This window comes from Apteryx mantelli, chromosome 2, assembly GCF_036417845.1.
Source record: "Apteryx mantelli isolate bAptMan1 chromosome 2, bAptMan1.hap1, whole genome shotgun sequence".
Lineage (NCBI taxonomy): Eukaryota > Metazoa > Chordata > Aves > Apterygiformes > Apterygidae > Apteryx > Apteryx mantelli.
In genome coordinates this window covers 72,512,456-72,533,981 of record NC_089979.1, presented here as the reverse complement: position 1 = coordinate 72,533,981, position 21,526 = coordinate 72,512,456, and the positions used below count along the sequence as shown (strand labels likewise).

Sequence of the window (21,526 nt, the reverse complement as noted above, 5' to 3'; positions counted from 1 at the left end):
GAAATGACAAAGAGAACTACTAGAATTAAGCTTGTATGCTGAACTGCTCAAAAAGACGCGCACGAGGACTGGTACAATTGACCATGCTAAGGAGCAAATCTAGGCCACACACTGATCCCTGCTGATTTTTAAACATGCTATGCACATTAGAAAAAGCACAGAAGATCTTCTGAATGGCCCACTGGTTTAGATGTCTTCCATTAAACATTTAGGACATAAATCTCTATTGGAGTCTGACCTTTTCCTCTGCTTTGGAGGTGAATAAGGGCCTTCAACGTAGTATAGGTTATGCTTGTGCTGACAATGTGGTCCATTTGTCCTGCCCAAATATCATAAGGATACTGAATGTAGAACAGAAGCAGACCCTGTGAATAAAGGATCCAATCTCTATTCCCTCCAGCCTGAAAGCGTAACAGTTAAAAAGATGCCTAGTTTCTTTACTACAAACCCTACTATGGGTGAAATTTTGCTCTTATCTGCACCAAACCCAGCGTACAGTCAGTGTTACTACTGTGCATCAGTATGGCTATAGGAGGAGATCATAGTTCCTTTATTTATGTAATGTGAAGGGTAGAAGTATAAGGGAAATGAACACCTCTGTGAGGAGCAGGGTTAGACTATCATGTTGCAGGCCTGACCACAGGTGTGTCTCCACACTCGTGCCTTCATACGTGAGAAGTGCAGCTGTTGCTGGTCTCACAACTACCGTCGCTATTGCTTTTCTACTTTTTTTAGCTACATTTCTAAATGAAATTTAAAAAAATATATACATATAAATATATATATATATTTGTAAACATTTTTTTAAAAGAGCATATGCATATTGAGCAGAGCACCTCCATGACATCTCTTTGGAACAGTTTCTTTTCCAAAGGGCAGATGCTGGGGATGAGGGGGGGGCTGCCTCCCCACAGCTGTGGCAAGCGAGGACTCTCCTTCCCTGGACAGGCTGCACACATACCACAGCTAGCCTGGCCTGGGGCCATTCCTACACCTGCGTTCCCTTTGTTTTTGCACATACTTATGCCTGAACTGGGGCCCACCAGTGACTAATAGGAAAAGATGGGGACAGGCTAATCTTACGAAGTCTCCTGGGTCTTCTAGGCTGTGAATTACATTGACGCTAAGACTAGTTAGAGATAAAGCTTTGGCTTAGGGCGTTTGGTTTTCTAAATAGCATCTCTTAACATCATTTTCGTAAATAGCAGGTTTTCTTTGTATTTTCTTTCCTCTGTCCACCTCCAAAGTGAGCAGGAGGGATAAATCAGCTGCAGAGATGCTGAACTGATGGCATGATTGTATCTCACCCAAAGTTATATGTGGGCTTTGTGCAGGGGGAACCCTCAACCAAGTCAGCGCTCACTATTTGCACTCTACATGTCCAGCTCTCAGACAAGCTGGAAAGTTAACATAAGATTAGCCTGAGCCCTTATTTAACAGCCAGTCCTGTGCCATAGGAGGTGCCCTCATCTTCTTGTAGCCCCAGGTCCTGTGCCTCCTTGAGTCAGCTGCAATCTCTCAAGGAATTGGGGCAGAGAGGGAGCTGAGGTCATGCTATGACGCTATGCCTGGCAGGATGGTCCAAGCAGCGACCAGAACCACTGACCAGCTCCACGTGCCATTTGTGGATCTACCTCACCTGCACATTTTACCAGGTTCTCTGTTACCTGGTGTCCTTTCACAGGAAGTAGCATTTGTAAGCGCTTAGTGTCGGGTGAATCTATATAACCTGGTCTTATTTACACCCCCAGCACCACCCCCATCCTGGCTCCCCTCCACGAGGAACACTGAGTGAGATAAGCAGTGCTGTAAGCTGAGTTCATGGCCACTTTCCCCAGCCAGGCAGTTGTTAAGTTGAGCACCTGTGATGTTAGAGTTTGGCCCACTGGCTCCACAGAGATTTAATTTAACATACCAAAAACCTACAAACAGGGATGCTGAATGGGCAATGTAACATCATTAAAACAATCCCTACTGAGCACATCCACCTTCTTGAAACATAAGAACACCTAAAAAAACCCCACCCTCTCCCAGGCATGTTCTGGAGTCACTTTGCTGCAACACACTTTTCATGGAGTGGGCTGACTCAGTTACTTACCTACACAGTCTGGGTTACCTGAGCTGCCCTTGGGGAGGAAGGCCTTGGCACAGCTGCAGTCTGAGCAACAGCATGGCCGGTTGTGGGGAGCACGCATGTAGACCCCCGCAGGCGCAAGGCCAGCCTGTGTGGCAGGGGTGTTGAGCCAGCATCCTGTCAGATGTAAGTCTCCTTTTTCTGAAAGAGAAAGTGCATGCACTCAGCGGGCACGCGCCTTTCCCTCTCTGCCCTCCCCCCACCTCGGGCACAGCCTGCTCACTGCCATCAGCCAAGGGGGGTTTTGGCTATGCTCTTCTGTGCATCGTTCTTACCTTACGGCACAAGGATGTAGGATGTGGGCTACCCTGTAAATATAAAGAGTTGTAAAGGCTAGTGCAACTTTTGGAGAAACTTTTACTATACAAAGTGTGCCTGTGCCTTCTTTTCAGCCAGTCAAGGTTGGGGAAAGGAGGAGCTGGGGGTGAGCAAGAAACAGAGCAGCAATTAGCCAAGCCCCTCCACGGTGGGATGGGGCTAATGCTTCTTAGCCATGGACACTTTGAGTTTGAAGCTTTCTCTAAACCCAGCATGCCTTAGTTTATATGTCTTTAACCCCACTGTATTGAACAGAGTCGCTGCTACAGCTTTTCAGCAGTGTAAATACAGTGTATATCCACCATGATGCCCACCATTCTCCCCCCTGCCACCCCGGGATTGTTGCTTTTTAGTTGCTACTATCAGTTTTATACCAAAAGTCCTTTGTTGGAGACCAGGAATTTTGCAACCAGCTCCAGCAAAAGCAAGCCAGGTGTGGCCTTGCTTGAGTGGAAGAAAAAGAAAATGCCATCACCCAAGAACAGCAGTTTGCATTGTGCACCAGCCGGCGAGCCAGTGGGCAGGAGAGGGCAGTAGCCTTCCCTGCAGGTTAGGAGCTCTCTGGGGGCAGATGGGCTGAATGGTTTTGGGATGAGATGTTTAGCACAGCTCTGCTCCCCTAAACACAGCACTGGTCCCCCCTCCAGCCTTTGCTTCACTTGTGGGCATTCAGATGTTTAGGTGAGCCCTCCCCAGCATTTACTTGACACACTGTTTACTGGATGAAATTTCCATGCATAAATAAATAACCTAGAGTCCAAAATGCCCCGGTGTTGCCTCTGATAATTGTGAAGTGCTTCTGTCAAATCAGCCAAAAAGAGTTAATGAACGTTAGATGTTTTCCTACCCCTCTATACACTGCTGAGTTTTGATATTATGAATATTGGCTTCCCTCATCTGTAGCAAACCTGTGTATGCAATGCCTCCAGCACAAATGGTACAATCATTTATAGTGTTCAAAAATTGTAATGGAAAGTTTTGTTACGCAATAACTTGCTTCACTCTGATGGTATGGAAAGGGTTTCATGCCATGCTTGGGTACATGCATGTTTCTGCATTGTTGTGAATAAAAGCAAATGCTATAAAACGTGTCGCTAAGCGGGGGGAATTAAATTGGACAAATTACTTGTCATAGGAAAACTATCTCACGTTTAGTGTTAATGCATAAAGACAAAGCACACGTTTGCAATTGGCACTGTTATTTTATTAGTACGAGTATACTGAAACAATAAACTTGTACTGGTATACAGACAATTTCTTTAAAACAATTTTGTTCAAATTTTGAATCAAACATTGTTTTATTATAATAATGAAATAATTTCTACCTAGAAAACCTGCAAGCACCATCAAAGAAAGGGACCATAAAATTCAATAAACAGACGCGAGTGTATCCTACAAATAGACACACCACCATTAGAAAATAGAATATGAATTCTTCCATTTTTTTTAATATTTGTTTTAAAAAAGCTAGTGCAAGTACAATATTTTACACTGGAATTACAGAGAGTATGCACGCATATGGAAAAAAGTTCTCCTGTCACAATAAAAGCTCTTAACTATGTCTGTATGCACTTAAAATTTTCTCCTCTTTTCAATAAGGTGCAAAACGTTATTCCCTCCCTATTTCTCCTTTGTACTGGCCATGTCAGCTCAATTTCTCCCCAACACAAAGCTGCAATATCCCTTTTACTGGGCCTACACTAGGAACTACACTGGAAGTGTGATTTGCAACAACCCTCATTAGTAATACCAAACAATAAAAAAAGACCTTAAAAATTACTGATGTAGAGTGACTAAACCTATCTCGCCAAGGCCTTTCTTCAAGTGCCTTTATAAGAAAGCCAGTCCAAGGCTGCTGGCTGTCAGGAATGGTGACATAGCTAGTACAAAATGATTTTCAGTAGCTCACCCAAACTGAAAAAGGTTGGGAAATCCCCCTCCCCCCCTTTTTAACACTGCGAAAAGAACAGTGTTCAACTAGTTAATATATTATTCCAAAAAAAAAAAAAAAAAAAAAGAGCAAATACATACATTAGTGAGTTTCAACATTAGCTGACTGTCGTGAAAAGTTGTATCTATGCCTTAACAGATTAGTAACTTTGCTAAGAGGCCAGTGCGATGGCCGGACAGAAGACATAAATTTAGCTACCTGCAGCCACTCTTGGCCCATGCGTGTCCTCAGCTACACAGATCCAACACCTACTGACTTGGACAGGAGTCCTGCAGAGCGCATTTAGAGGGAGTGTAATTGGGTCCTTGATTTTGAAAGCAAACACCAGGGAGGGATCACATCTTCAGCTGGTGTTAAGTGGCAGAGCAGCACTGACCAGGAGGCCAATGGTCCCACACCGACTCCAAGCCCACTGAGGATCTGGGCCCTGAAGTTTTTGCTCATCAGCAATCCAGTAGTACAGCAACAACAGCTTCAACGAGTGACTAATGATTACTGCAAACAACACTTCCAATGCATACCTACTGCATGGTCGAGGGAAAGGGCACAGGAGCTTTGACCGCTCAAAATAGAAGCAAAAAAAAAAACAACCTTGGATGAAGCCTCCATAAATCCTCAGTGGAAGACTTGAGTCCTTTCAGATAACAACAAGAAAAACTACAGAAATCTTAGAGACTGTTATTGTATAACTACTACCTGTTGGCTGAATGCACTTCATTGTAATACAATTGGGGCCATTTTTCTGAGTGCCCAGGGGTCACTTGGACATGGTGATTATTTTCACCCTGCATGATGGTAAGAGCTGAAGCTTGGGTTACTGGTTCAGAGAGGGACAGGAGGAGTCTGAAACTTCACCTGTTTTTCCCTGCTGCTGGCTCCCAGCTGTCCAGCTCCATCTTTGGACAAGAAAAGGACCCTTTCCTCTGAAATTCAGGATCCTCTCCTTTTGGCTTCTGAATAACACCAGTCTCTCCATCGGTCAAGACCATCACTGGAAACATGCTTTGTATAGCTGCTCCCCAGCAGCTCTGAAAGATGTGGGGAGAGGGGGCGCTAAAAGGGGGAAAAGGCCATGTTGCCTTAGGTATTACTCTGTTTTTAGCAGTAGGTTAGGATCCCTTGTTATAAACACTTCTTGTTCAGGATTATATTCTTTGGGTTTCTTTTGGAACAGGAAGTGCTGAAAAAATGTGGAACAGCATCCCAGGGAGAGGAAAAACCGGAGCGAAAGGCTCCAGGTAGGGACTAAGCAGGATGCCCTCAGCCGGCAGTGGCTCTCGACTGAACGCCTGCTGCGCCTGCGCCTGCGCCGGCAGGGCCTGGCCGCCGCGGCTTGGCCGAGGCCGTGCCCATCCTGCCTGGGGAGGGCATCGCCACGGCCTGCCCCGAAACCGGCCTTGCCTGCTGCCCCTATTGCAAACAGACAGGTGGGAGCCGGGGCTCCCTCGGGGCAGGCAGGGGAGACCTAACGCCAAAGCACAGCAGCAGAGTCGAACTCTAGTTTCGCACAGTAGCCACCCTTTGAAGTGCCTGCTGGCTGCACTTGAGAATTGCTGCTCCAAGGTATATTTTCAGCACAGGAATAAACAGGAATAAAAGTGTGAAGCATGACTCCATTCCCCAGAAATGGGATCCATGTAATACGAACAGAAAATTAAGCACAGTTGTTCTTTAAGAGCCTTTTAAGTAATAATTCTTCCTGGCCAAAGCCAATACAAATCAGATCATCTAGACATGACAATTTCTATATACAAAAAACATGTAACTTTCAACCTTTCTCTGCTTTTGTATTTAAAAACTTTTTTTTTTACAAACAAGGTATGAAACTCACTATTCAAACAGAGCCATCTCTTTTTCAAACACTGAATGAATCATTCCAACATTCATTTTTCTTTTGTGCAATTTTTTTAAAACATTACCTGTACTCCTCAATGTGAGTGCTTCAAAAAAAGTTTCTATTTTTAATAAGCTTCTCAAATTAGGTTTACATCAAAAAATATTCCCACAAGGTATAGTGCTACAAGAAAAGATCCTATCAGTAAAGGTAACACATCTGAAGCGAGGTCGTCTATGTAAAAGAAACTGAACTCTGGAGTAGAGGTGTGCAACTTGTTTGGAATTTCCCTATCAACACAAAACACAACACTGTCCTCAGGACAGGAAATCAAGTGGACATATATCCATATGCTTAAAAAAATTCACACATTTATTCATGTGCAAACATACACTTCTATCTGGGTGTGTGTGCATGTATGCATATCTGTATCAACAAATTCTCATTTTTCTATTTCCAGATTTTGGGGGGGTGAGGGGTGTGTGGATAAACCACAGAAAATAAAATTACTGACTGCACTCTGCGAATAGGTCAACTCCCCTTGCTTCTCACATCAGCACTTGGTCAGAGCCCAGAGTGGACTCTGCTGTTATCTGTGGTGACGGGCAGGGAAGAAATTATTTCTAGGAGTGCACGTCCCATTTTGCAATTTTTTGAGTTCACGAGATAGCAGAAGTGTTTCAACAGGCCAAATCCCCCTTCTTCGCCCCCCGCCCCCTCAGGGCAGTCCACCCTGGTGAATCTGGACTCAGCCCAAGAATTTGCAGCTGCCTGATGAAGGTCAGCATCTGGCCCTAACTCATCCAGGCTTCAATTTCACAAAGATTTATACAGGTACTTCACAGCAAGCTCCTGAGCAGCCCGGCTGCCTCCAGCCGGCCAGCTCAGTCCTTCCCTGAGCACGTGTATAAGTGTTTGCAGAACTGGGCCCCGGAGGACACACAGCTGTGCCAGGAACCCCTCTTTGAAATAACACTATTAGTGTTTTAAAATATTGAGGATTTGTTCTCCTTGATACAGGCCTTTTTTTTTTTTTTTTAGCAGTTACAAGTATTAACACAATTTCACTGTTTCCTTTTTAATATTGGCAACACACTTAAGTAAAATAAATCTCTGCACAGAGCGAATTTTCAAGATAACCAACAGCTACAGTTCACGCTGAGCCTGCTGCTTTTTGTATTGCAATCTACGTGGTATCTACAAAGTTAAATCATGAGATGCAGGAAATCCAAACTTGCCCATAACATTGTACATCCCTACTCCAGAGCAGTAAAAGTGCTGCTTCTGGTCACATCAGTGTACCACACATATGCCAGCCCCATCCCTGAGTAAAAGGTGTGAAAGGTTTCTAAATGTTCCTTGATTTAGGGAAATGAAAGTAGTGATGTCACTTCCCCAGGCTGAGAAAATGACAGAACGACAGGTCTAATAAAGCAACGATGGGACTAAGGAATTAAAGGAATAAGAAGAATGTCCCCCTCCTCATGAGGTCTGTGTCTTAAAGGGGAAAAAAAAATCCCAACAGCAATGTACAAAATCCTAAAATAGGTCAACATCAGCTCCAATTTGGGTTTCAACTATAGGACTTGAGGTAAGTGACATCAAACTCAAATTCCCCATGATGTGGCCCAGACAAACTGAAACAATGCCTAAGTTAAACACTCTAAGGAACAGTCATTTTATATAGATAGATAGATAGACAGACAGACAGATAGATATTTTTAGAAATCCCTATAAAGAGGTTCTTGTTTTATTTTCTTTGCCCTGACTAATTTCTTGGTGATTGTATGCATTTCATTGTAAACTAAACAGGCCTGGTAAAAAAAAAGAAAAAAAAAGACAAAAAGAAAAAGAAAACTATTGTCAGTTAATATTGCAAAGTGGATGCTGTACAGCGGCATGCAGCTAAATCTCTCACGCCGGCTTTGCCTCAGTGCCGCTGTGCCTGCGACTACTATTTCAGCGCGTGCCCGGCGGCCGAGCTTGCAGGGGATGCAGCTCCCGTGGTGGTGATGGCTTGCGGCCAGGGAAAGCTGGTGTCCAGCTGGGAAGCGTTCCCCTGCACACAAATACCCCGATAAAGTAACAGTCGCAGGCACAGAGCAAATAAAACACGCTGCTCGTGATGCGGCAAAGGCTGCCGTTGTTTGTGCAAGAGATCGCCGCCCGCCCACGGGAACGAGCTGCCCTAGACCAGGGTCTCACGTTTGCAAAATCCCCCCATTAAAAAAGAACAAACTGCCAAACTCCTCTCTTGGTGATGGTGCATGTGTGTGTGTGTGGGGACTTTGATTAAGCTTTTTTTCTTCCTTGATCTTTTTTCCTTTTACATTGTGGAGGCCAGGGACATCCATTTCAAATAAATAGGGCCAAACCAGGCCCTTAATTCACACGCCACACTTGTTGAGTATGAAAGGGTTGGCGTCTCCCAGGTCAAGGTATGCCTGGCCCACAATATCTTTTATTGGGGGGGGGGATACAAAAAGGGAGGGGTATTAATAGAAAAACAAAAGACAAAGAGAGAAACTGTTCAAGGAAAACAAAAAGGGGAAATCAGAAGTGGGTATGAGATCTACCTAACACCACATGGGTGAGTCTAAGTTGGCACATAAAGTATTGCACATCCTACAAAAGCCAAAGCATGAAAAGGGATAATTGTTTGGAAAGAACCAGTTATTTCAGAATTCCTCAGTCTGAAATACAAGCACAGAACTAATACATTCCTATTGCTCCAAACTTATTTTTTTATTATTATTATTTTTTATTTTTTTAGTGTTAGTTGAATAGATCCAGTCAGTTTAATAGCCCCTGCTTCCTTATTAACCACAAATGTGCATGTGTATGGTTTTATTTGAGATTTTTCTGAGTACGTGTGAATTACGAAAATAGTGGTACAAATGTGGACTAAAATCTGTAATTCTTTCTATTCCTTTACCATCAAAGCTTAAAAACAAAACAGAAGACAAAACAAAACAATAAATTGCAAGTGCCCTGAGCAGAGTATATGGAAGATTAAGCAACTTCTCTGAGCAGAAATATTAACAAATAAGCACTAAATAAGCAGTGTGACTGTGAGAAGAAACCCACTCAGCTATTTGGTAGCCTGCTGAGAGGTTAATAAAATTCAAGGAAATTCAAGAAAAGTTTCAAGCTATTTTAAACTTATTTAAACTTTTTGGTGCACCCCAGAATATGGTATAAAAACAATTAGTTCTGGTGTGAGCTAAATTTCAAGTAACAAATAACAGAGTCAAAGCTGGGGTTTGGGGTTAACGTTTCTTTTCTTAAATAAAAGCACTGTATTTTAGGGGAGAGGGAAAACAAGTTTTTAAATATTTTTTTTCATTTTAGGTACTGTATTTCTAATTAAGAACTTTTATTTCCTTTTCTCCCTGCTAGTACAGCTTCTTCAAAACTACCTGAAGGATGCGAACTCGCCAGTCAAAAAAGCCAAGATGAGCGCTTGATCATGGAGGGCCCAAGCTAAGTCCCACTGAAATCAATGAGATCTTTCTATTGGCAGCACTAGGCTTTAGCTCAGACCTGCAGTACTTTTACTACTTGTGCCTCCCCCTGACTTTGACTGGAGGCATGGTGCACAGCACCTCAAAGGATCTGGCCCTACCTTCCAGATTTCAGGGAAATAAAAGACTGAACGGCATGAATCCTCCCCTCCTGTTTTGTACCAAACTCTGAAATCTAGTCTTTCAAATGGAAAACAATGCAATTAAAATAACAAATAATAATAATAATAAAATAACAATAGGTTTGTTTTAAAAACAAACAAACACCTTGTATAGAAATGTTTCTTGTGGAAAACTCTCTCAGTAAGTCTGAAGAAAAAATTCTCAGAGCTGTCCTGGTAGGACCTGGTTCTGTGTGGCAGATATGGTAGAAAGACCAAAAATGAACTTTGAAAGGAACATAACCCTATCAAATGGCCTAGAGCATAGGCAGGTTAGTGAGTAATTGCTACATTTGTTTATGCTCTTTCAGTCCCCGTCCCCCCGCCCCAGCCCCCAACCCCCAACATTATTAGGTAAAAACTGCAGGAATACCACACAAATGATAAACTCAAGATGTGCAAATTGCAAGATTCTTTAAAGTCCATCTTTTTCAAAAACACTGGACAATGATTTTTTTTCTCTTTCCTTTTTCCTTTCTCTTATTCTTTTATTTTCTGTCAGCTCGCATATGCCTTTAACTCTTTCTCAAGCATTAAAGTTTAAAAAGTGCCTCCTATTAAGTAGTCCTTTGTGGACAATGACTGTCACATACTAGTTCAATAATTCACATTCATCCCTTTGAAACCACATTAAAACTTTCAGCATCTTGCCTGGGAGAAAACTCTACATAGTTGCATGTAGTTACAGTGTTGAAGAGATTCATTTGTTTGTTGTTTGTTGTTGTTGTTTTCCGAGCAGATTAAAGTGAGATACAGTACGCACTGAGTGTTAGACCAGGATGCTCAGCAATAAAGTGTGAACAGCATTTTAAGTGCTTAAAGACATTCTAGGTTCGTCTTCAACATCAGATTCCTTGTGTCACACCGAAATTTGAAAAAAGTGGCACCAGTTGTCCATAGTCATGAACTCAAAACAGTACTAGAGTTAAAGACAAAGATTTGCAACCTAACTGCAAACAATTTATGCCTGTGATCTCAAAGGGGCAGTATGCGTCTACCTTGTGGAAGCAAATGTCAATGGCATAACCCGATCCATTTGTCTAACACTGCACAGAAACAGGAGTGAGCCTGAGCCAGGCAAATCCACAGAACTTGAGGCCTCCTTGCACGCATGCACCCACGCACCCACGCACCCACACACACGCACGCACCCACAACGCCAGTAGGGAAAACTCGCAGGGTGAATGATGCAAGAGTACAACCTTCCCGTGTATTAACTCCTGGCAATGGAACTGCACTAGCAAGCAGAAAGGAAATGTTGGTGTGGCAGTTGCTTTATGAATAAAAATCAGTGCAGTCAGACCCCATGGGGGGAAAATATATATATACACATATACACACACACAAATATATATATATATATATACACACACACACACACACACACACATATATATATATATATATACTGTAGAGCCTTGAGTAAGAGTTGGTTTATTGTGAAAATGTCAGAGACTGTCTGATCCTTTTTGATAACATCTGTGGGTTGTGTTCTTAGCATTCACCTGGGGTGAGAGACTCTCTTCACATGCCTGCCACAGAGTCGCAATCCCACCTTGGGACTGACACACACACACAACACATGCGTGATGGACACCTCTGCTACAGTTCCCTTCTCCTCACCTCCCTGAAAAACTACAACAGGAACCAAAACCAAACCAAACAAACAAAAAAACCCCAACAACAAAAATAGAAGAAAACAAAATCACAGCTGGACCCTGTTCTACACGAGGTGTTAGAAAACAGGAGCCATGACAACACATTCATTTCCACTAAGGGTGCGTGAAGCAGATACTGCCCCTTCTGTAGCTCTCAAGAAACCTAGTCACTGACAAACACTTGTGGAAAAACATATGCACCAGTCTCCTGCATAATACCAGCTGCAACTATAACAACAAGGTTATAACATAAACCTAAAATAAGATGATAACATGTAAATACTGGGTTATTTAGTCTACAGTACAGTAATCTGGATAAAAATGACAAGGGATAGCCTAATTTCCTTTCCCCAAACAACTTTTACTTTCCTACATTGGATCGACCTTCAATGCAAATCTTAACCTCCTGAGGAATAAAAGAAGGCTTGGGAAGAGTCAAAGGTGGTTCCTCTTCTGATTTCTCTAGTTTTCGTGTTTCAGGGGCTGACCACCTCCTCTTCCGCGTTGTCAGGGGCTTGCTGGGTTCTGTTTTGGTGAGCAAAGGTGCTGCAGGCAATCCTGTTTTGTCCGGAAACTTCAGTTCACCATTCTCAGCTAACATCTGTGCACTTCCCTGATTAATCCCATTTTCCTGCTCCGCATACCTGTGTCTGCTTCCAGCTAGACTGTCATTCTTTGAATGCTTCAGCAAGATACTAGCTGAATCCATGGGCTGGCCCTTTTTAATAGAGCCGTTCTTCAGGTTCTTGAGCGTAAGTGATATGCAGACGTCCCCCACCGAGAGTTTCGAACATGGCAAATCAAAGAGCTGGCTGGTTCTCTCCGGGCAGCAGGATGACCAGCCTTGTCCAAATACAAAAAAAGGGTATTCTACCAAGACCTCCACGCTGACCTGCAGGAAGAGAGGGGAATAACAGAAAGAGAGAGAGAACGAGAGAGAGAGCATGAGATCATCTCTTCGCCTTCGCACCCATGCTCAGCACACAGCAGTCATGCCTGGAGAGGGGAATAAAGCAGTAAACCGTAAAAGCGCCATGTGGATTCTGTAGTATCAGTACACTGAGCATCTGGCTTCACGTTTGTCCTTGTCAAATGGGTGTTAACAGTTTCTCTGAGCTCAGCACTTCTAGCACAAAACCTCAACAGGAATTGATCTTTACCTTTATCCAGCTGCTCAGTGATATGTAACGGGCAACAGAACTTTGGCATCTGAAAAACTCTGCTCACCGCCATGCTCTTGTGGTACCGAGCCCCTGCCACCTAAATCTGAAGCTCAGATACTTTCCAACCTAAGGACAGCTCCAGGGAAAACCCACAAGGCTGGAAGAGGTGTGGCATCTCCTCCCAATTCTGACACCCGATTTCCTAACTGACCACAGGAAGGTATCTCCCCTTCCTGAGCTCCATCTATGTGAGTGTATACTTATCTGTATGAAATGGTTGAAGACATGTTGATTTATGGTGTGAGCCCATGAGTATGTATGGAGGTGTGTCTGTAACAGCAGCAGGCATGAACCCACCTTCCCCAAACAGTCCTGTTACCAGTCCAGCTTCTTCCCTTCTCACACATACTCTTCCAAAAGCCTCTTCTCATCCACTGCCTTCAAAAAGTGCCTTTTCTGCTTATGCCACTCAAACACCCAAAGCACAGCTTTGTGACTTCCACTATTCAGCTTGCTCTGCCAATCTTGCCTAAGCTCTGCAGTCGAGTTCATCTCCACTCGCTAGGGAGAGGACCACCTCTTCTTCATCTGCAATTTCTGCCCTCTATCTCCTTTTCCTATGGGCAGTTCAAACTTCACCCCAATTTAAGAACCCATACGGTTATGAAGGTATCTAATCAGCTTACAGGAGGTTGCTATAGCCAGAACAGACCAGCATGGGCTGCTTACTCTTCCTTGACATTGCAAATGTTGGGCCTTGAGGTCCTAACATTATAAAGCACCTAAACACCTGTTTATCTTTACATATGTCAGCAGCCTGCTGTTCACTGTGCAGTGTCTGCCTGCAGGTTCCAACAGTAGACGTGGGCTTGTGCGATTCACAGCCTACAGGACTGAACCCTTCTAGCACACCGCAATGACAGCAGGAAATTCTAATTATTTTTTAAAATTTGGTGTATGTTATTAACGTGCTGTGTGTAACACCAATGAGATCTGCAACTCTAAGTGGATGGTCTATGCTCAAGCCAGACATCCACTGTCCTGCTCCCAAGGTCCCCATGGCCTCTGGAGTTCTTCTCAGACATGGGCAGGATCCTGCTCTGGTTATTTAACCCTTATTTGTTAGAGGCTAAAGGCAGGAGAACACCAAAGTGATACAAAACAAGTCCATCTCATTTCTAAGCCATTCAGCATGCACAGAACATACCAGCTGTCTAAAGGGCTTCCCTCTCTAGGAAACAGGGATTTGTTTGAAAGAATTATCACAGCAGGTTTGCAAAACCATCTCTCACCTTTGGGAGTGAATAAGGCTGTCATATCAAATGCGGCTTTGTATTGTTAAAAATATATTTTAATATTAATGAACACAAGTGGTTTAAGATACACATCATGCTCCTGTGTTCAAACAGCTTTGTTCGGAAAAGGGTGAGCATGACTCTTGGGATGAAGCTGTACGGCCTATCTTGCAGAAGCAGTCGGACTCAGTGATCACACAGGCTCTTTCTGGAAGCACCTTCCTTTCTGGCATGGATATTAATTCCTGACAATGTCTGGTTTTGCACTGCTAAGGCGCCCTGAGAACTCTTTGTTTGGCACTGGGCAGAGCGGCAGCACTTCAGTGTTTGCATGCTTTCCCCGGTTGGGCTGCACACCCTCGGATGCACTCGCTCTGCAAATGGGGCCCAAGGTAGCTCCCTTTGGACCCCACTGTTTCCACATCAATTTTGCGCAGAAAGATTAAATCAAGGGTGACCCATAACACAGAGACGGAGGCTTCAGAACTAGGAAGCTCACAGATTTTGACTGTACTTTCGACTGTTCCAACCCATACCACGCACTAGCAGACAATTGCAGTTTATGAAAATGTTGATTCTACTGAAAGAAATTTAACATGTCTATAAATATCTGCCACACGCTTATATGATCAAGCCAATGAATAATACTCCAGGCATTCTCTTGATACTCCACCTACCCAACATAGTAAGCCACTCTATAAGGAATTTCAAAAGGAGCAGTTTAGAGGCACATGCTACTCTTCCCCTTCCACAAATCAGTTTCTGTCATATTAAACCTACTCTGATCAGAACTGTCTGCCAGCAGTCAATTACATACACCACAGTACTGGAAAGGCACCTGACTCTTAGGCCTGGTTTATGCCCTGAACTAAATAAAGTGGGGCTAGGCAACCCGAACAGCCTCATTACTTCATGTCATTGGGCAGAAACACTCCAGAGCCAAGATCTGTGAAAACATCTGCTTGGAGTTTGGGCTCCTACTCCATCAGCGCACACCTCTGTAAGGGCTCTGACTGGGAGAAGTGGTGAATATCCTCTGTCTCCTATGGACTTCAGTGGAAACTGCTCTCTACATAGAGCCGTAGGCCCCTCTCAACATGGATCATCTAGCAGACACAGATTTCTCCTTTGATACTGCTACTTCTCTCCTCTTTCTCTCTTCCTTTCTGTCTGCCCTTTTTTTTTTTAATGTACTTTCCCATCACTGTCAAAAGCTATTTGTATCTATGTGAATCATACATGTTTGTGTGCATAATCCTCACTGTCACACAAGTACCTCTTGATGTGAATATGCTTCCACATGTTATACTTCTTTTTATGTGACATATAAAACACTTCCTTGAACTGTCAGTCACTGAAACAAACCCCAGAATTGTTGGTGGTGATCATGAATAACGCCAAATAATAAAGATGGTAAAATGCTACAATTTCCATGATCTAGTCACAGTGTTCATATACATCTATCAATTCAAAATGGGTTCCCTCACTGATTATCAAGCACTGCTTTAGCTAGCTGCTTCTGGATTCAGCTAAACTGGGATTTTAAAGTAACCATTCTCTATAAGCAATAGTAGTCAAAGACCTCTCAACTGTGGAAGTTCGGTAAAAACACCTCTGCATCATTTTTTTTCTGTAGGACCACTGCATTAAAATATGAAAAATTAATTTTAAAAGCTCCCTCCCTGCAACATCTTGTTATTACTGTATGAGAGAAGGAAAAGGATTCGGAACTTGTTTCTGTGCTTTCCCAACTATTAAGACAATAAAGGAAGAAACCGAAACGCTGGTCCCTCTGTAAGCACACCAGGGCTTTACTGCAAAGATCCTTTTCTATTTCTAAGAACAACTAGTGAAAACACCCAAAATGTTTCAAAGCAGCCACTGAATATCTGCAGTTGCCTGCATCAATTTATCATTTTATTTCTCAGCCAAATTCAGTACTTAATGAATGCAATCCAGGTTGCTCTGGAAATGCACACTGGAGCTGGCATACCTGTGACACTTGTGGGACAATGGGAGGCATGGGATATACCATCACACAGACTGCAGTGCCTCTGCAGAACAACACAGAAACTTTAGTCTTGGGGCTCACTGCTCTAATCCACCTAACAGGCACTAAAGCAAAAGCTGCCTAATAAAACTAGTTAGTACAAACTATATTTTAATAAATGTAAACGTACATTTTCCAGGTAAGTCTTTTCTCTCTGATATTATTAAAATGTGATGAAACTAGGAGTGGAAGGTTCAGACCAAACAAAAGGAAGTGGTGCTGGAAACAACATGCAATTAAGTGGTGGAGCCCTCTGCTGCAGAGCACCTTGTTGTGGGTGCTGAAAGATTTCCCAGGTTCAAAAAACAACCAGACTACTTCATGCGATAAAAATCCATCAAAAGGCTTTAAGCAAAAGGATGAGATCTCTGGCTTAGGAAGTTCAGGAGCCACAAACTCTTACATCCTGCAAGAGTGGTTTTGACAACTATCAGTAAGTACATGCTTGTCCTCCTCTTTGCCCTCCCCTGAGGGAGGGCATTCATGGTTGGCCACTGTCAGATACTGGGTCAGGTGAAACTTTTCTCCTGTTCAATATGGCTCTTACTAAAACACATTCTCACATATTTTAACTACTTTTAAAAGGGAGCCCTTTTCAGAATACAGATGAGAAAGATGGTGAGAACATCAAATAACACTGCTTTATACCATTTATCTCTTTTCATGCAAGTCTATCAGAGCCCAATCCTGGGAAGTGCTGGGCACCTTCATCTTCCATTAAAGTCAACAGCAGGAAAGAGGACAAGTAAAAGGATTCAGTAACTTACTCAGGGGCATAATTCACCAAGATCAAGAGAGTCAGCGCAGGACAGTCTGCACCATAAAAGATGACAGCTGGGGCCCTCCACTGATGAAGAAACGTCTCAGTGGTGAGGGCTGCCAAACAGCACAGGAAAAGGGCAGGGGTTAGGCAACCATATTTCATATATATTTCCACTTCTCCCCTCTTCAGAGAGAGTAATATATCCAGGACAGGAGTCCCTGGGAAAAGCATGACATGCAGCCCTGACAGAAGAGGGTTTGAGCAACTCTAGGGAACCGCCAGGCCTGCAAAGAGACATCTTTGCCTTCTGATGGTTCCATGTGCGAAGGTCTGAGATCCCAGTGTTTTGGGAAGGTAAAAGACCCTGCCTCCTTTGCTAAGGGATAAATTCCTCTTGACACTGGACAAGTAGGAAGGACACTTCGGAGACTTGTGAAGCTTTCTGTCCACTGTGGGGAAAATCTTGCTGAGGAAGAGTATTCACCTCTGAATGCTTCCCTGTTCTGTATGGAGATAATAACTTCTACATGGAAGAGATACAATTCACGTGATTGCTTTCTTTTGTGGCTCCTTCCCTTTCTCTCCCAGAGAGAAGACCTGCAGTGCCTGGGTCCCACCTGACTTCCCCTACCCAGTGATTTTTGGACTCCTAATGCCACTGTTCCTACCACCCCCAAACACCATCTGCCTTCACAAGAGCGGATTTGCTTGGAGGGATTTATGGGGCTGCAGGCAGTATCTCCTGCCACAGGGACTACCTGGCAGGATGCATGGTCTGGGCTGGGGTACAGGAGAGTGGCTGTAAGGCCTTCAGCATCCCACCATGACTGCATCCAGCCCCACTTCAGCATGCTGTCACTCTAACAAATAAACCCTGTGCTTGAAGGTTAGTAGCTACAGCTCTCTGCAGCTATGTGATCCCACAGCAGGGAAATTCCATTTCTCAAGGGAAGCCATTTCAGTTGGACCACTGGCTGGCTCGTTTATCACATGAGCCCTTATCTGCTGCATTCCCCGAATTCAGTAATACACATTTGAGCAGAGAATACAGCTTCCCTGTCATTCACCAGAACAAAGCATTGCTGCCCCTGTGCCTGGAGAACAAAGCTGCAGGATCACATGAGTGGAAGGCAGGCAGAGATCTCCATCTGCGGCAGCGAACAGAGTCAAACTCTCCCTTTTTACGTCTGTAACAGTGCCAAAGATAATGAAAAGTAGAGAGCTGAGCAAGAGAGAAAGTGACTGGTTTGTGTGCATGCAGAGATATAAATGGAAAGCTAAACTGGATGAAGCTCTAAAAAAACTATTCACTAAACTGGCAGGAGTACTAACTAGATGGTCTAACAGGATTTTTTCATCTCTAATGCCTATGATTCTGTTTAAAAAAAGGGAGAGGTTATAAACTGGATGTTCATCTTTTCTTTTTAAGCTGTATTCCAGGTTTCTTAGGCAGACCTAAATATTACAGAACATTTTCCACAGCAATAATCAGAAACTGAACTTTAGGGGTGAAAGTGAGCATTTCAGAAAACTTATTTTGCATCTCCTGTGTGTATTGACCTTAACGGGTGAATTCCTACCTTCCACTTGTTCCTGGCAGCAAAAGAAAGGACAAGTAATAATGATGTGTGTGTTAATACAGGAATAACATTTTAAATTACAAAGAGATCCAGATCCATAGGTCTTTTTTTCAGGCAACTTGAATCCAGAGGAATAAAAGTCACACAGAACAAAGCGAGGACTTTGGGTTCTGGTCCATTTGGAACTTACTTCACTTCTCACTAATCCACAGTAGGGATGCAGTCAAATGGAAACCAAGCATCCCTCATGGGCTAAGGCCAGTTCTTTCACTGAAAAGGCAAGTAGCTTTAGGTGGGTTAATTTTCTTCTAGGTTTCAGTACCTGGAACAGGGTTGGATGTGCAAGGTGATGGGAAGCAGAGGGAAGCCAGGAGGAAGAGCTCTTTCTGCCTTAACATGGTGCTGGGGAGGGGGAGCTGTGTGCTTGCAGTTAGGTGACACGGCAGCAGCTATATAGTGCCTCCCTATTTACATTACAGTTGTATACACCCAGCTAAAAATAAACTCCTACCTCTTTCCTTTAATTGGTGTGAGAATTAGCTAATGTTTGTACAGAGTCTGAAAATATGAATTCATCAATATTATAATGAGTTCCCAGAGATCATTGGGAGGAGTATATAAAGTGAATGGAAACTAATGGTAACAATGCTATTTTTGTATGGCACTTATCCTTTATAATCTGTATTCTGACAATACTGTTAGAAAAGCTCTCTCCTCCCAGAAGTATATATGCGAGTGAAACTTAATTATAACAAAATATTTTGCAAAGCCAAACTACGCATGCACCTATATTTCCACTGTACTCTGGAGTCAGTACATATTTAAGTAAGCAGCATCACAGTGTCACTATTCTGAACAGCAAGACTGAATGGTGTTCTTTCAATGAGAAGCCTAAGCCCTCTTCACAGGCAATTTTCTAACAAGTAATGACTATTGCATGCCTGCTAATAAGGTTAAATGCTTCCATATATCCATGTTAGGCTGAGGGTAAGGTCACTGGAGACTTCAGACACACAGAAATGCTCTCTCTCTCTCTCTCTAACCAGGCAAGGGAAAATCAGCACAGCAGTCACTGCTATGCAGGGACACAGCTGATCTGGGAAGAGACCCAAGTCCTGGAATCTGCAGGAAACCTAAATTAAACCCTCATTCTAATCATATCTCTGCGTGACTCTCGCTCCATTCTGGAAGCATCCCCTGTGGGAAACACAGCTGGGGAGTATTTTAGCTGCGATGATGTCAGCCTGCTTCTGATAGGTTTCTTGATAAGGTGACACTTTGCCGGATGAGACTGGTGTAGCTTTTGCTGTAGCTTTTTTTTTTTTACAGCTTCAAACCCAGCATGCTCTCTACCAGACGATGGCACTCTCCCCTCTGCAAAGGAGCTCTTCCCAGCGTGCAGTACTACAACACATCGGCTGTGTTGACAGATCTGTGAACAAGACATGACACAAAAGCTACCTACTAATTTGTACCTCTTCTGCTGGTGCAGAGACCAGTGGTCTGGCTGCAGAGAGAGAAATGAAAGCAAGATGAAAATTGCAGATGGGAGATTACTACTTTTGAGATCTCATTATGCAAGGCACTGGGGCAAATTATAGTAACTGGTTCTGATCCAAGGATAGTTCCTCTAATCAAGAAGCCCAAGATGCACAGCTCTCAGTGAGAGCACCAAAATACAGCTGAACAGTAGAAAAAAAAATTGCATCCTTATAGCATTACTGAAAACACCAGAGGCCCAACGTCCATCACCTGTGTAGAGGCATACACATATATGAACACAACCGCAAAGGGAATCTGCATACCTGACAGGAGAAAGGGCATGTGTCACATGTAGCAATTTACCATATGTTTGCAATTTGGGAAGGATGGGTTACAGACTGCTGTGAGTGAAAGACATTTTTTCAGTTTAATTTGCTTCTTAGTACCGCTGCTCTTTGTTTTCTTCTCCAAACCAGTCAGTCTAAGGCGCTTTACTACATCTGTCCATTTCTAGTTCCTCTCTTTCTCTGGTTCTTCAGAGCTGAAGTTTGCAGCTCTCCTGTTTCAAACTGAACCAAAGCCATTTGCAACAAGATTTTTTAGAACAAGTACCTTTATGAACCAAGCTGCTATCTAGTGTATCTAATCTATTTCCAGCCTCAACACAGCAGAATCTAAATTGCTGAGATAAGGGACAGTATCAAGATAATGCTTTTAAGTACATTCTTGGCCGAAAAAACCTTTGGAAAGTTACAGGGTTTTTTTCCTACATTGCAAACCAGTGAGAAACAAAGTTCAGAAGCACATGATGCCTAGCCATCTTGATATTTTTTCTTTTTAAATTTCCCCTAAACACACAGTGTGTGAGCTATGCAGTGTTTAAACCTAACTGAAACCTGAATAAAACTCTGTGTAGTGTGTCCCATTAGAATGCAAAATATATCCTCCCCTACTGCCTAAACCAAGTTATTTTATTTGAATAAAGAACACTAAGATCATTTAATTCTTCCTATGGGTTCTCTACCTGTAAGGCACACTGGGATTCATACGAAAATGCAAAATCCTAATCAGGCACTGAAGACCTTTGGGTAGGCCAACGGCTGGCAGACTTGAAGATCTGGCTCTTAGTCCTGGCTCTGGCAATGACATGCTAAGCGACCTTCCACAAATCTCCTTACTGTCCAGTGTCTCAGCTTCCACCTTCGTCTCAGACTGTTTTTGCATGATGCCAGGACTCTTTTTTCCACTGTGTGTTTCTACAGTGCTGAACAGAGACAGGCTGGGGCCTCAAGGTGCTATCACAGTGCAGGCAAGAAATAGTGATATTGCCTCAAGTCTGCAATACGATTGAGGTTTGCCGAGTGAACCATTCCAAGTGAGGATGTAAACCATTCCCCTGACTGCAGTGTAGGGACTGCGGAGGGCACTGAACACAACCTTGCAGCAGTTCAACCTGGGCAAAAGAAAAGAGGGCAGTCTGGTCCCCAAGGAAGACCTACTATCACAGCCAGGAGGCTACATTTATCATAGGTGTGGCTCTGATGGCTCCACTGGCACTGCAGGGTGGATGATTTTTGGACCAAACGTGTCAGTCTCATGGACGAGTGTGAACA

General features: G+C 43.4%; 2 protein-coding genes across 8 annotated transcripts in view; one reads left to right on the top strand and one right to left on the bottom strand.

The window, feature by feature from the left end:
- The window catches only part of GMPR (guanosine monophosphate reductase), a 50,849-nt gene extending 40,884 nt beyond the window's left edge, over window positions 1-9,965 (top strand). Inside the window, exon 10 of one of the 2 annotated variants that reach the window (XM_013941402.2) lies at window positions 9,642-9,965. In XM_013941402.2, coding sequence (XP_013796856.2) covers window positions 9,642-9,704 — 63 coding nt within the window. In that variant the 3' untranslated portion in view covers window positions 9,705-9,965. Of the gene's footprint in view, window positions 1-9,636 lie in introns of both variants that reach the window. The other variant, XM_067290879.1, reaches the window with a different exon arrangement.
- A 302-nt stretch (window positions 9,966-10,267) lies between these two features.
- Window positions 10,268-21,526, bottom strand: part of ATXN1 (ataxin 1) — a 221,836-nt gene continuing 210,577 nt past the window's right edge. For all 6 annotated transcript variants that reach the window (XM_067290874.1, XM_013941424.2, XM_067290875.1 and 3 more), the window contains one exon: window positions 10,268-12,472. In XM_067290874.1, coding sequence (XP_067146975.1) covers window positions 11,942-12,472 — 531 coding nt within the window. In that variant the 3' untranslated portion in view covers window positions 10,268-11,941. The remainder of the gene's footprint in view (window positions 12,473-21,526) is intronic.